This window comes from Ipomoea nil, unplaced genomic scaffold (genome assembly GCF_001879475.1).
Source record: "Ipomoea nil cultivar Tokyo-kokei standard unplaced genomic scaffold, Asagao_1.1 scaffold1971, whole genome shotgun sequence".
NCBI classification, from domain to species: Eukaryota; Viridiplantae; Streptophyta; class Magnoliopsida; order Solanales; family Convolvulaceae; genus Ipomoea; species Ipomoea nil.
The window spans coordinates 1,160,506-1,176,286 of NW_017618399.1; the positions used below are offsets into that span (position 1 = coordinate 1,160,506).

At 34.3% G+C, this 15,781-nt stretch overlaps 1 protein-coding gene across 1 annotated transcript; it reads left to right on the forward strand.

Moving 5' to 3' along the window:
- Positions 1 to 930: 930 nt before the first annotated feature.
- LOC109147049 lies at positions 931 to 4,412 on the forward strand. The gene is made up of 10 exons (XM_019294686.1): positions 931 to 1,071; positions 1,414 to 1,465; positions 1,551 to 1,647; positions 1,731 to 1,858; positions 1,943 to 2,030; positions 2,122 to 2,254; positions 3,134 to 3,307; positions 3,548 to 3,784; positions 3,879 to 4,057; positions 4,283 to 4,412. Exons 1-10 carry the CDS (start codon positions 931 to 933, stop codon positions 4,410 to 4,412), a joined length of 1,359 nt encoding a protein of 452 aa, XP_019150231.1.
- The last annotated feature ends 11,369 nt before the right edge of the window (positions 4,413 to 15,781 follow it).

The window sequence follows — 15,781 nt, forward strand, 5'->3', positions numbered from 1 at the left end:
TAGAGGACATTGGTAGTAGTAACAGAATTTTATCTATCCTCGTCTAGAGTTAAAACCATCAGGATGGGTGACTCGGTAAAAAAACCACATACAATTAACCATTTAACCGTGATTAAAGATTGCTTTTTTTTTTCTTTTTTTTTTTCTAGTAATAACTCAACGTGAGTTAGTGTTTGACCCTGACTTTTGTTGATAGTCATGGCATATGCGAGCATCAACGTGAATTGTTTTCGTTAGAACTTGAAGTGCAATCTCGTATCAAAATGGTGAAAGGCATTTTAATTGAAATATATATTTTAATTAGAATATGAATGGATAAAGCTTCAATAATATAACATCATATATCATTTAATATAATAATCTTAATTATAATAAAGCCATATGGTCTTGTGAAAATTAAATGTTGATATTAATGTTTAAATGTTGGTATTAACAACATTTAATTTTCACAAGATCATATGGTATATATATATATATATATATATATATATATATATATATATATATATATATATATATATATATATATATATATATATTAAAGCAAAACAATAGGAGCAAAAAAATCCTGCCCAAACCGAACGTCGACGTTTTGGACAAAGCCGCTAAATTTATTGTTTTTGCTTCGGAAAACCAAAGGTCTGCGCAGTATAATACCTAAAGTATATCGAAAACCTAATTTTTTCAAAATATCTACAACAGATCATTCTCCCATCCAATGGGATTAGAGAATGTATTTAAGGCAATCAGTTTTTCATATGGGACATTGAGCCCACGAACCCATACCTATTCTCTAGGCATTTATTGATGATGATGATGATCAATAACGAAAGGTCATCAGGCCTTATATATACAACACATATACAACTACTGAATACATTCGCAATCTCCCTCTACAACAGCCTCTCTATTCTTCTTCAATAACGAAAAATGTTTGTCCTTGCTAGCCAGATATCTTCGATGAATACCAGGCAGGCTCTTAGACTACGGGTGGTGCGAGCATATCAGATTCCTGAGGGAAGTGATCCATCGAAATTTAGATCAAAAGAGATTGTTTTTCATGATAAAGAGGTAAGTACTCTTTAAAAATAGATAGACAGTCGTTTTACTTATACAGTTCGTATTTTTTTCCGATATTCAAACAGAGATTATATATATTTTACAGTCCCTATTTTTGTTATTTACACATTCACATGGGTCCTTCTTGCTTGCTCATATACCCAAAGAGTACGTGGAAAAGTACCTTAGCAGTTTTGATGAAGGTTCAGTATATGCTATAAAAAATTTTTGTGTTATCACCAATTTTTACTCATACAAAACCAGCCCAGAGAAGTACATGATAAAATTTAACTATCAGACTATGGTTAAGGATTTAAGCATGTGAAATTTCCTATGAAAATGTATCGGCTGAAGACCTTTAGAGAGATCAAGTCTAATGAAGGCCTTGATGAGAAAATCTTATTTGGTAATCAGTGCTCTCATTCAATCTATGGTTTCTAATTATTTACTATTTTGTCTACTATTCTATATTCTAAAGCATTATTTTGTAGATGTTATTGGTCGAGTGATTGAAATACACTGCCCACAGGAGAAACTAATTAATGGCAAGAACTCCAGGCTGATTGACTTCACCATTGAAGATACTGAGTACTACTGAATTCCAGTACCTATGGTTTATTTTCTATTTTAGAGATTTCTGAGTTTCTAATATATTTTCTAAATATTTTTAGTGGAATACAACTAATGTGTACTTTGTGGGATGAACACGTAAGCAAGATTGAGGCATTCTACAATTCTACTACACAAGAGCCATTATTGGTGTTGATACAGTTTTGTAGGGCTAGGGTGTGTCTAAAAAGTAAGTAGATTAAATCCTATAACTGCTCCTAACTTATTCACCAATAAGCCTTTCTAATGTGTATTAGAACATTATTTCCTAAAGGTGGTGATGTCAAGATTTGTAGCTCCTATGATGTAACACAGCTGCTTTTCAACCAAGAATCTCCCCCATTTGAGGAGTTCATGAAAAGGTACTTGCATTCTTTTTTTTTTTTTTTTTTTTTTTTGCAGCTGCAATTTTACATTTAATATTAATTCTGATTTTATGTTATCATTTTACAGTATTAGCCAAGAACAGACTCCAATGCGCAGTATAATTTCCCAGTCAAGTTTTAAGGAATGTAGCTCCTATTCAGTTTCCCTATCTGCTGATATGGAAGTTCGTACTATCAATGACATCTACAGAGACAAGGAGGTAAGACTGTTTTAAGGGATGTAGCTCCTAAGACTGTTAAAACAACGAATGATTATATTAACCTAAACATTAGACCAAACAATTCGTATAATGTTTAGATTTTATAGATGGAATTTCCAATTAATAATATACCTCTGTGTCTTTACTTTGTTGCAATCCATGTCTTTACTTTGTTGCAATCCATGTTAGTACAGAGTTCTGGCATGTTTAACCTGCAATTAATGTAAAGCATGAGCTACATAAATAATATCACAAATCTGCAGCCCTCTATAATATACATTAGACCCAACACCTTTAAAATGTTTAGAGGTTATATATGGAATTCTGCCACTTAATAATATACCTCTATGTCTTTACTTTGTTGCAATCCATGTCTTTAATTTGTTGCAATCCATGTTAGTACAAACTTCTGGCAGGTTTAACCTGCAATTAATGTAAAGCATGAGCTACATAAATAAAGACACAACTCTGCACCCCTCTATAGTATAGAGTTAAAAATATACCTCTATGATATTACTTGATTGCAATCCATGCTTTCAGTTCTGCTCAAAGTTGCACAATAGATCCAATTTCTTTGTTGTTTAACCTGTATTAGCTAATAAGCATGAGATGGAGAAATAGTAACACAAATGTGGTGTCCTATATAACTTATTCATATTAATCAGTCCACCAGTGTGTACTTATCTCTTTCAGGTCTGGTGTTAATTGTTTTGGTAGCAAATACCACCTGTTAACCCACAAACCTGCACAATCAAACACATATTGATGGTTTAATTAATGTTAGATAAAAATTGATGGGAAGATTTGTACTAAATAATCACACATATACTGATTTCGGCTATGTTATAAACTCTGTTAACAGTCTAACATATTATGCAGTTTGGCGATTTTTGGGTGGCAGCAAGGATTGTATTCATTGATGATCCAGAGTGGTACTATGCTTCGTGTAGTACAAAGGGTTGCAACAAAAAACTGAAACTCAAAGGAAAGTGGCTATGGTGTAGTACATGTGACAGAAATTGGGGTGACGGGACACTCAGGTACAGAATTAAGGTTAGAGTTGTGGACTTGGATGGCAATACTCCTTTCCTTCTATGGGACAGGGAGTGCCTCGATCTACTTGGAATTAGCGCGGATGATCTGTAGGATACCCATACTAAGGTACAAAACTATATTTCAATCTTAGCTAGACTATTAACTTAGTAGTACCTGAACCAGATAAGTTGTGTTTTCAAATACTGTTTCACATATGGTATATAGGAAAATTAAAATCTATACTAACTTTTTATGTAGGGAAGGAAGGGTCTACCTAAGGAGCTCGAGACTCTAATTGGACTGAATCTCCTATTTCGAATTGCCGTTCGCAAAGAACAGTTCCAGAATTATCTCAATGCTTTCCCTGTTATGAGGATCATCACTGATGAAAAGATTGTAGAAAAGCATTGCCCAGAACTAATAGGAGTAAGGGATAGGGATCTCAGTTCAAAGTTGGAGTTGGAGCTTACAGATGAGGACCTATGGGATCTAGAGGTATACTTGGGGTTACCGAGTAACATGTTGTACCAATTAGTTTATAGTTTATTATTATTGGTGACTTAAACATTTTGAACTTCTGATTTTGTAGGAAGCAGACCAAGCAAATGAAGCTGAAAGTCCACTCCAAGTTGTTGCACAGAGACTCAATGCAGAGAATAGTGTTGAGAATGGAACAGTCAAGAGATCACTAATCGATGAATTTTCAAGCACACAAAGTTCAAAAAAAATCAAGAAATGTGTGGTCAAGATTGAGAAGGAAGCAGATGTGTAATGATTTAATGATTGACAATGTGCTCTATTGGACTCTTTTTTGTAACAATGGTTTTTATGTTGACATTTTGGTGACTCACTCAAACAGCTAGACTGAAACTTTCAATCATTTTGGATTATATTCGTAGATCATTGTTTTTTTATGAATTCTCAGAATTTGTTCCTAGGAGCTGTTATGGGTACTGGATTTGTTATATTCCTTTTGCAGATTTTTTTTTTCAGGGAGTGGGGCACAATGATGGAAAATGAATGCAGATGTATGGTAAAAGACGTCAAGAGATGGCTGACATGGCAGAAAAAAATGAAGAAGATGGCAGAGATATCACTAAAAATGGAAAGTGATGACACATAAATCACTTGAAGATACAGATAACATCTAGCAAACAGACCATCAAATTGTATTTGTAGCGAAATGTAATACAGGCAAATGACTACTTTTTAGATGCACAACATTATTGTAGATTAATGTAATGTCATTTTTAATGGTAAAATATTATTCTATATTTTCCAAGCTCCAGCTAATAATTCAAATCCTCCATTTTGTGCCATAATTAACAATTCCCTTACATTAAATACTAACATCAAATCAACTCATTGTCATCCAAACTTAACTCCACAAATAATGTAAACAGAATATCAAATTTTAATAGTGTATAGAAACCATCAAAAGTAATAGTGTACTCTAACTTGAAAATTTGAATGTAGTATTAAAACAGTACAGTTGCAACCCTTGTTGACTATGCAACACCCTTAGAAGTTTGATAAAGTAAAAGTAATTAAAATAGTTTTAAAACTAAGTGCTTAAACATATTTTGTTAATGAATATATAGATTTTATTCCAAGTAGGCATGATTATACCTGATTATGCACTTACCAGCCTCTGTCATCTTAAAGCTCACTTCAAAGTCCTTTTAAGTGAACTTCCAGGTCCTTTCTGCATGTCCTTTTAAGTGAACTGCCAGGTCCTTTTAACTGAACTTCCAGTTCCTTTATGCAACATTTGCTTTATAGCATCCTACCTGCAGTTTAACCAAAAAGTGATTGATTAAAAATATTAATGGCAGCCACATCGTAGTCAATTTCTAACACATGGATTAAGTTCACAAAGTTAATTGTGGACTCAGTGATGAATAGTGAATTACCCTTTGAATTCACCAACTTTGTGATTAGGAAGCCTCCTAATTTAATGTTAGTTGAGGACCGTAGGTGTAGCAGCTTACCTGCAGTGGCCAAATAGTGAATTAAAGAGATAACTCATTATATACACCATCTAATTTAGTAACAATGAAAGGGTATTATTGTTGTTAATCACATTATATTGAGCATTTCTAAGTCTATTAAAAATTATCTTTGAGCCGTGCTTAGTAACTGTTTGGCCAATAGTCTTGACAGCCTCTTTGTTATTAGGAAGACTACTCAAAGAATTATAGTTGAATACAGATTGTGTATATCAAAACTGCAATTGGAGAATTTCAATTCACTGAATTAAATCTTATAAACATCACCTAATGTACGAACACTGAAAGAATATTATACTCAACCTAAAGAACATTATATTAGAGGATTTGATAAATGTAAAACTTATCTTTTTCCCCAAGCGTAACAACCTCTTTAGTACAATTCCCATTATGTGCTAAAAACATATCACAGCATCTATTAAGTCTGTGCTCTATTCCACTCAGGGTCATCCAGTTAATAGTTGCTTTTGATGTGAAACCCAAAGCAACTTATTGGCATAAAAATTTAACTCCCTGACATTAGAGCACCCAACTGTTTGTTACCTGGAAACCAACATATATTAAACAACATATATAAAAATTTAACTCCCTGACATTAGAGATAATAAACATTATTAGAATCCAAACAAAGTTGTGAATTCCAGTTGGACAATGAAAAAACAAGTAGTCAGAATATCAATGAGCTAATATATTGATGGCACATTGCATTAAGTAGCTGATCAAAACCTTTTAGTATTCCAAAAGCAATTATAATTGCCATTTTCCAATGTTGTCTCCAAATATTAATTGACTACTTTAGACCTATATATTCAACAATTACATATTATTAACCTCTGTTGAGCACCACACCTACACAAATCCTATACTGGGCAATTCATCTCCCCTAGAGTACATGAGGAAACTTACATCTTCAACTACAATTGGTTCGAAGCGCAAGCATCCCATCAACAACCAAGGTAAATCTATTGACTTTTATCTTTATTCTACTATTCGGTCTTAGTTTATACAACTATTATATGATTTTTTAACTCTATTAAAAAGATTAAAAACGATCTCAACCAATATTAACGGATTGTATGTGTTATCGAAACACAAAATTAATCGCACAAAATAAAACTCATCAGATAGATTTCCAGGTTACCAAAATCGAGATGCATGTCTACCATATTAAGTTGAGATTTACAAATATAGTATATAAACGAGACTTAGATCTGAAAACTTAGAACAGTTAGGGTTAGAAATCAATACCGAATTTTTGTTGTGATTGTCCACATCGTGTGTTTGAACAGTCGCTTCTCCAAAATGGTTGACCTCCTGATAACATCGCACACATTTCTGTTCACCTGGGAGATCCCTAGCTACGCATGCACTCCGGCGAACATTAGGTTCACCGGATTCAACTCTATGCCACGATTGACACTAGGAAAACTCCGATTTACTGCTTTGACACTACTATAAACACTCAGAGTGGTAGTAGTTTTGAAAGCTTTGGGTGAGTGAATGCTTCACAGTACCATCCTCTTCATCGTTAATCCATAGCCAAGATATAGGAAATGACCGTCGAGAAACGATTAATACCTTAATCGAGTCTCACAATCGAACGCTAAACCCTTTATCATGTCCATTTTTAGTGAGAGAAACCACCGTCATTCACCGGCGACTTGGCTCACAATGGAGCCTTCTAGGAAATTAGTAAAGTGACTCCTTCTGCCTACATCACGGTGCGATTGCCAAAACAGTCTAATAATAATAATAATAATAATAATAATAATAATAATAATAATAATAATAATAATAATAATTATTATTATTATTATTATTATTATTATTATTATTATTATTATTATTATAAAATAGAGTTAAAACAGCCCAGAAATTGTTAACTTTCAAATATATTATTAATAATACTAGTATTTTCACCCGTGCGATGCACGGAATGGAATTGTTGTAATATATTAAGAATATTTAAATTGATATATAATTATTTAAGAGTTAATTTCACTAGAGGTCGTTTATCTTTCCTGACAATTCCAAATTTAATCCTAGACTATAGTTATTAATTATTACAATTTATTCTATGTTACAACTCTTACATTAATATTCTTACTATTATTATTAACACTTAATTACTTTTAGATATTATTATTACCACTTATATTATTATTATTATTATATTATTATTATTATTATTATTAGTTTCTTTTCAAGTACTGTTAGTATATAATGGTCGTGAGGCACAATAATAATATAATCATAATTAAATATTCTTGTATTGTATTCCGGAGTTAATGCCATTTTTGGTCCTAGACTTATTGAGGCATTGACACTTTTCATCCTCCATAATAAAAATTGCCACTTAGTAGACACTGTTATTGGTCGTTGGACAGTTTTGATCCTCCGTCAATGAAGCCGTTTGTTGACCGTGAATTAGAAGGGCTTTTCTGTCTTTTTATGTCTTATTCTTCTAATCTTGTTTAGACCAGCGCTGTTGTGACTCCTGTGAGGCGAGATGGCGAGACTTGGCGGCTAAGTAGTAACCGTCGGTAGTGAGTAGCAGCGAGGTTCTTCTCCGGTAAGTTGTGGGTACGGCGGCGAGCATACGAGGCAGTAACTCCTTCCGGCGACGGACCAGTAAGGCAGATCTGGCGGTGCAGCAACAGATTCGGCGAGGTTGGGGCCTTCACCGGTGGTTTTTGGTTCCGGCGAAGCAGAGAGGGCAGCAGGTCGGCGAACCCTCCTATGGTAAGTAGCAGTTGTAGTTGTAGATGGCGTGATGTAGAATTTGCACCTGTAAGTCCTCCCTTCCATATTGACCACAAATATCCTTCCCATCTCTCTCTCTCTCTCTCTCTCTCTCTGACCACAACTACTTGGTGCACAACCTCAAAAACTCTATTATTCTACCTGAAATTCATTGAAGTTTCAAGCTGAAAATGTGGAATCCGCCGCTCCCCAAAAATTGCATTGTCTGAGGTGTTGGAATGGTCGGTGTTGACTTCTTGGCTACTGTAGCTTCATTCCCCAACCCGGATGATAAAATTCGGAGCACCTGCTTTGAGGTTCAAGGAGGTGGTAACACTGGCAATGCTTTGATAAAACCCGGATGATAAAATTCGTCTTGGTCTTAATCCAAGGATCATATCTAAGGTTGCTAATGACTCGCATGGCGAAAGAATACTTGATGAGCTTGAAAGGGATGGTGTTGATACATCTTTTATGGTGGTGTCCAAAGGAGGAAACTCACCATTCACATATGTCATTGTTGACAACCAAAAAAAAAAAAAAAAAAACTCGCTGGTGAGCTGTCGTAGGCTCCCAAATTAAAACCTTACAAACGTAGTAGCGGGAGTAAGGATCGATCCCACGAGGAGTAACTAGTTTAACTTTTGTGCTCAAATTAAAGGTAGGGGGGGTTTGGAATATATCGAGAATAAATATTAAATAAAAGAGAAATTAAATAAACGAGAAATTTAATCGAACGAATAAACAGTGAAAATAATATATCGAAAACACTTATAATAAGAAACCTTGGTTAGTAAAGATCCACCACCGGAATTCAACACTGATCATTGATTAATAAAGTAATTAATATGCAATTGAATATTTGTCGTGAAATTATTTCATTTCTGTTTTCCCTTAGTTGTAGGTAAATAAAGCACAAGCGGTTTAATTACCCCTAACTACTAAATAACCTAAGACAAGCGCTATAGATTTAATTTAATAGCAGCAATAGGAACTAGGAAAACCGACAAACTAAATAACACAAGCACAAGCGGTTGCATTTAATTTAGGAAAATATTCTACCCGAGTCCAATTATCACTAAGCCGTCAATAATTAACCCAGTTGCTACTGAATATTAGAGTAATTTGTAGCACAACATTATCTAATATAGCAAATAATTATATCAAATAAATAACTAGTAGGCCTCCCTAGCAATTAAATGACACAATTACTTCAAATAACTTAGAAGAATATTTAATACTCAAATGCATAAAAATTATATAATAAAAATAAATAAATAACCTTACAGCGTTATGAACTCCGGGGCTTCAATTCACTAAACCAAACAAGAAATTAGCCGCGAATGGGCATTGATAACAACCTTAAAGAATATTCGAGAGGGGAAGAATGAACATTTTACAATAGAAAACTTCTACTATTTATAGTATTTTTAAAATAGGCTCAATGAACCTCAACCACCCAATTTCCCTAATTTTGAGCCTCATGGAGTTGTCTTCCGCAGATGGCGCTCTTGGTCGAAAGTTGCGCAATTGACGAAGCATTGCCCGTTCTGTACGTGAGAAAAGAGCATATCAAACAATGCTAATTTCCTTTTGCCTTTAGGATTAGCTAGCATACTAATATTTAATATATAATATATATATGTTTTATATGATAATGCGTACTGTAATATATATATACTAGCACGTATTATATATATTATTTATTATATATATTATATATTAAATATTATATTATATATATAATATAATATATATACTTACTAATATATATATATATATATATATATATATATATATATATATATATATATATATATATATATATATATATATATATATATAATTAGATAGTACGTAATATATATTCTATATATTATATATAAAAAGAATTAATTATTAGATAATATTAAATAACTAATGCAAAATTATTATAAAGATGTACCTAAAATACGAGTGTAAAATATGCCTATCAAATTCCCCCACACTAAAACATTTGCTTGTCCCCAAGCAAAAATATTATTTGCAAAGTAAATTGAAATAAGATTTCCAAAACTCATAACATATCATGAACAACAATTTGAAGCACCCTGCAATTAATAAGTTAGCATCCATGTCTGGAAATGGAGAGAACTAAATAAGTAAGCACTCACAGGAATATCACTCATCACTCAAGTGTTTGAAGGTATAAATTTCACTCAAGTTCATTCCTATAAAATTGCTCTACCATAGGCTTGCATATCTTCTCAATCACCACTACAAGAGTCATGCATGAAACAAATCATAAGGACTTTTCACAGGTTGTAATGGGGTTAGGGTTAAGGTAGGGAATATTTTAGGGAAGTAGCTTAAACAAAAGCTTCAAACTAGAGGAACAAATAAATACAAGTAATCCAACACCCTCAATTTCCAATCAAAAAACACATCCCATTGAGGTACAGAATGCTTCCTCAGTATTACCAGAATTTCCCCTTACTTCATTTATTTAGAAGTAACTTCAACTCAAAATCAATTGCTGATTCTTTTTCATTTTCTCATAAATTTTCAGCAATATTCTTCTTTTTCAAACGTATATTCTTCATTTTTCCATTTCATTTTTTTCAATTTTTCATGCTTTTTTTTTTTTTTTTTTTTTTTGAATCGTGAACTGCTTCCTCTTTTCTTTTTTTCATAGAAGACCAACGACATATTGGCAACGAAGATAGAACTCACCTCACTCTCAATCATATTAATAAGAGTAAGTGATCTCCCCCACACTTATCCTTCCCAACCTCACGTAGATTACAAAAATAATCCAAAATTTGCTCCACTAGTTATTCAGCTGGGTGAAGGCATTATTTTAGATATAAAAGACTTGTAATGTGGTTCAAAATAAAGAAAGGAATGGCCATAAAGCTCAAAGTGGTTAACAAAGGAATGATAAATCATAGGACAAACCGGTTATTTGGCTAGTGAGGCTCAAAATCAAATAATGGCCTTAATCACACTTGAATCATGCATGGTCTAATTAGCTTTAAAAGAGAATCAAGGCAAGTTCTAGAGAAACAAAATTATGGAAGAAAGCGCACAATAGAAAGAAAATAAGACCGAAGTGTCGGTCAATGGCTCAAAATACTCACAGGTTTATTGCTTACTTAATATAGCCACTACATATCAAACAAGAGATGTTAACAAACTAATCACAACTTGCCAAAATATTTATTCAATCATGTTATGCATTCCAAGAAAGAACGAATTTATTTTTTTCTTTCAAAATAATACTTATTTTGCATAAAATATTAGTAAAATATTTTTTGAAAATTATGAAATAAGAAAAAAAATAATAATAAAAATTTTTTTTTGACATAAGCAAACAAACAATAAAACTAAATTAAGTAAACAAATAATAAAACTAAATCTCCTCCCCCACACTTATTATCAACATTGTCCCCAATGTTGAATAAAAACATGCAGAAAAAGGGTTATTGAATGAGAATAGGGAATAAAATAAAATAAAATAAAAATGGAACAAACACACCTTAGGTTGCCTCCCAAGCAGCGCCTTTGTTTATCGTCGTTGGCTCGACTTATGATATTTCTTTAAATTTCCATCGTCTTTTTGAGTACCTTCGATGATTATGAGTATTCAAAGAAACAGCCCCTTCATGCAGATTAGGACTCAAAGATGATTTATTAATTGGTTCTTCTTAATTTTCAATAGAAGCAATTGCATTAATTTTAACAAGTTTCAAGGGATCAACAAAAATTGCAAAATTATCATCACTAGGAGATTTCATGGTATCAAAAATATTAAAGTTCACAAATTTACCATTAGACTCCATTGTAAGCATGCCACTATGAATATCAATTTTCATTTTTGCGGTTTTTAAAAATGGTCTTCCTAACAAAATATGAGAAATTTGATTATTATTTTCCATATCAAGGACATAAAAATCAGCAGGAAAAACCAAGTTATTAACTTTAACAAGCAAATCCTCAACCACACCCCTAGGATATGTAGTAGATCCATCAGCCAATTGAATTACTATACTAGATTTATTCAGGGGTCCAAGATTTAAAGAAGCATACACAGGGTATGGCATAACATTAATAGAAGCTCCTAAATCTAACATAGTATTTTCAAGTTTAACACCACTTATCATGCACGGAATAGTAAACATACCTGGATCTTTGCACTTTGCAGGAAGATTGCCTTGACTAGCCATAGAGACATTCTCGTGCACTTTCACTTCATCAATTCCTTTATTTTGTTTATTTTTCAATGTGCATACCTCTTTTAGAAAATTTGCATAGCGAGGTACCTTTTTCATAGAATCTAAAAATGGTTTATTAGCCTCACATTCACGAAATGTCTCATATAAATCATTATTTGAGTTTCCTCTTATTGGTTCCAAAAGAGCTTGAGGAAAAGGGGGTACTGGTTCATAATCAGAAAAAGAATAAAGGTTACCTTGGGACTTCTCTTTATTGGCAATGTTACCTGCACTTATTTCCTTGTCTAAATCAACATTCTTTTCCAGCGACATACTTCCCACAGTAATTGCACTTACATTCTCTTTAGGATTAACGATCGTTTGAGAGGGTAATTTGCCAGAGCTCTGTGCTTCCAACCGACTTACCGTAGTTGCTAGTTGGCCCACTTGCCTTTCTAAGTTTTGAATACTAACCTTTGTTTCTTGAATACTAGCTCTTGTCTCTTGTTGGAATAGTTGTGTTTCTCGTTGAAACTGCAAAGTGTTAGTAGCAAGAGTTTTAACAATATCTTCTAGATTCATACCTGAGCTAGAGCTTTGGGCTGGTTGTTGGCTGGAAGGAAATTGTTGTCTATACTGTTGAAAATTGGAACGATTCTGAACAAACTGGTTCCCTTGTGAGTTCCCATAGCTAAGGTTCGGGCGATCCCTCCATCCAGGATTATATGTATTGGAGAACGGATCATACTTACCTTGAGGTTGTCCAGGAAAACCTCCAGCCATGTTAACTTGTTCAATAGGTTCTTCTTGAAGAGTTGGGCAGGCATCAGTTTGGTGCCCAACTACCGAGCAAATTCCACATGCTTTTATAGTTTGCATATTGCCTACAGCTAATTGACGAACAAGAGTAGTTAAACCAGAAATTTGTTGCTCAAGAGCAGAAATATTTACCTCATTCACTTGCTTAGACGGTTGGACAAGTCTATTGCCAAATTGTTGAGAATTTGCAGCCATGTTTGCAATTAGAGTTCTCGCAGCGTCCGGTGTCTTGTCAACTAAAGCACCACCGCTTGCGGCATCAATCATGCTTCTATCCATAGGAAAAAGTCCTTCATAAAAATACTGAATGAGTAATTGATCACTAATTTGATGGTGTGGGCAGCTTGCACATAACTTCTTGAAACGCTCCCAATATTCATACAATGACTCTCCATTGATTTGCCGTATACCACATATTTCTTTTCTAATGTTGGCCGCCCTTGAAGCTGGGAAATATTTTTCAAGGAATGATGTCTTTAAGTTATTCCATGTGGTGATGCTCCCAGAAGGTAGATAGTATAGCCAATCCTTCGCTGAATCTTTCAACGAAAAGGGAAAGGCTCTCAACTTGATTTGTTCTTCAGTAACCCCTGTGGGTTTCATACTTGAACACACCACATGGAATTCCTTCAAGTGTTTGTGAGGGTCTTCACCTAAGTCCATGAAAAGAAGGCAAAAGATGAATTAATCCAGATTTTAATTCAAATTGGACATTAGCATCCAGAGCAGGGAAAGTGATGCATAATGGTTGTTGATCTAAATTTGGAGCTCCAAGCTCTTTTAAGGTCCGATTTTGAGCCATGGGTTCCTCTTCTAAATCAGAATTGGTAGAATCGGTAGAATCGGTAACCAGATCACTAAACTCCAATTTTCTCAAAGTTTGTTTCTTCCACCTGCGTATAGTTCTTTCAATTTCCGGATAGTATGGCAAGAGTTCTTGATTAGCAGATCGAGTTATAGGCATAAACAAAAAGAAAATATATTTTGATTTGCAATTATGTAAAAGTAATGAAAGAAAAGAAAATTATTATTTTTATTTTCGTTTGGGACAAATTGAAAAACAAATAAACAAATAACAAAATAAATAATTAAATAAATAAACAAACACAAAATAAGCTAGAAAATCTCCCCGGCAACGGCGCCAAAATTTGGTGAGCTGTCGTAGGCTCCCAAATTAAAACCTTACAAACGTAGTAGCGGGAGTAAGGATCGATCCCACGAGGAGTAACTAGTTTAACTTTTGTGCTCAAATTAAAGGTGGGGGGGGGGGGGGGTTTGGAATATATCGAGAATAAATATTAAATAAAAGAGAAATTAAATAAACGAGAAATTTAATCGAACGAATAAACAGTGAAAATAATATATCGAAAACACTTATAATAAGAAACCTTGGTTAGTAAAGATCCACCACCGGAATTCAACACTGATCATTGATTAATAAAGTAATTAATATGCAATTGAATATTTGTCGTGAATTTTTTTTTTTTTTTTTTTCAAAAACTGTAAAACTTTATTTCATCATCAAAAGAGGCACAAGGCCTTTACAAGATACGCCATAGGCCCGAAAGTGACCTATGGCTCACAAGGCATAAAGCCTAACAAAACTCAAGGACCAAAATGGTCTAAAAACATCACAAGGATCAAAGCCTCCCAACCATCAGGCCCATTCGGCCAAAAGAGCCCAAGCCTTTCTCCCATGGCCCCAAAAGAAAAGATCCAGCACAGCCTCCCAAAGACCCTCCCAAGACCACAGCCTTCGTAGACCAAGGGGTCCACCAAATATGGTGGACCCTTCCTTATTCCTCCCTTTTACAAACTGTTTCTGCTAGATCAAATTATTAAAATGGCATGAGCTATCACTTTCCATCATCAAGAACAAGCCAACACACCATACTGCTTTTCATTCTGCAGGTTCAAAATCATCATCATCTCTGCTTCATCTCTGCTTTTCAGCTTCTGCAACTCAACTATTGCTTCATGTGGTCTCATCTCTCATTGTGAGATCAACCACATGGCAGCTCTTCCCCTCCACATAAATGGCCTCAGAGAAATGCTGCAGACCTTGCTCAACACTAACAGATCACTCTCCTTCACATCTACTCCTGCAAACCTAACATCTTCTATCCAGCTTCTACATACATTTCCAAAATCTGCATTCAGATTCCAACCAACCTGCCATGGGAACATACTTCTGCATTCACATCTCCCCTTATGCATCATCTGTTTCTGCTCAGAATTCAGAATTCAAAAGAAGGACCTGCTTATTCCTTACATGGCACATCATTTCTCATTGTAAGATCAGTGCCATGACTGCCCCAAGACTCCACTTAAAAGGCTTGCCTCATGGCCCAAGGCCATATAATATCTCCCATACGGCCCCAACTGCTAGACTCATTTGCATATTCTGGCCCAACTCATTTTATTTCATACGGCAAACTGAAGCCCACCGAAAACCATGACCCCATGAGGCCCACCCAATTAGGTGGATCTCCCTTATTCCTTCATTTATTCTTTAAACCCAGTCCATTCGGCCCAATCCTTCACAACCCACTCAGCCCAAAGCCTTAATTTACCTAACTACTGTCCTCATCAGATCCCCCCTCACATTTTAGGAGCTCACCAAGGTAGATGAGCCCTCCTTATGCCTCCCTACACACTTCTGCTCACCTATGAGCTTTTGACAGCTCCTTTAGTTTGTCTAAGTATAATTCTTTTGTTTTTTCCACTAT

Bases quoted from the DNA above. Each gene is read 5' to 3' on its own strand.
- LOC109147049 (XM_019294686.1), top strand. From the start codon at position 931: ATGTTTGTCCTTGCTAGCCAGATATCTTCGATGAATACCAGGCAGGCT. The intron at 1,466-1,550 runs GTAATCAGTGCT...ATTATTTTGTAG, and splicing joins TGATGAGAAAATCTTATTTG to ATGTTATTGGTCGAGTGATT. The intron at 1,859-1,942 runs GTAAGTAGATTA...TATTTCCTAAAG, and splicing joins GGCTAGGGTGTGTCTAAAAA to GTGGTGATGTCAAGATTTGT.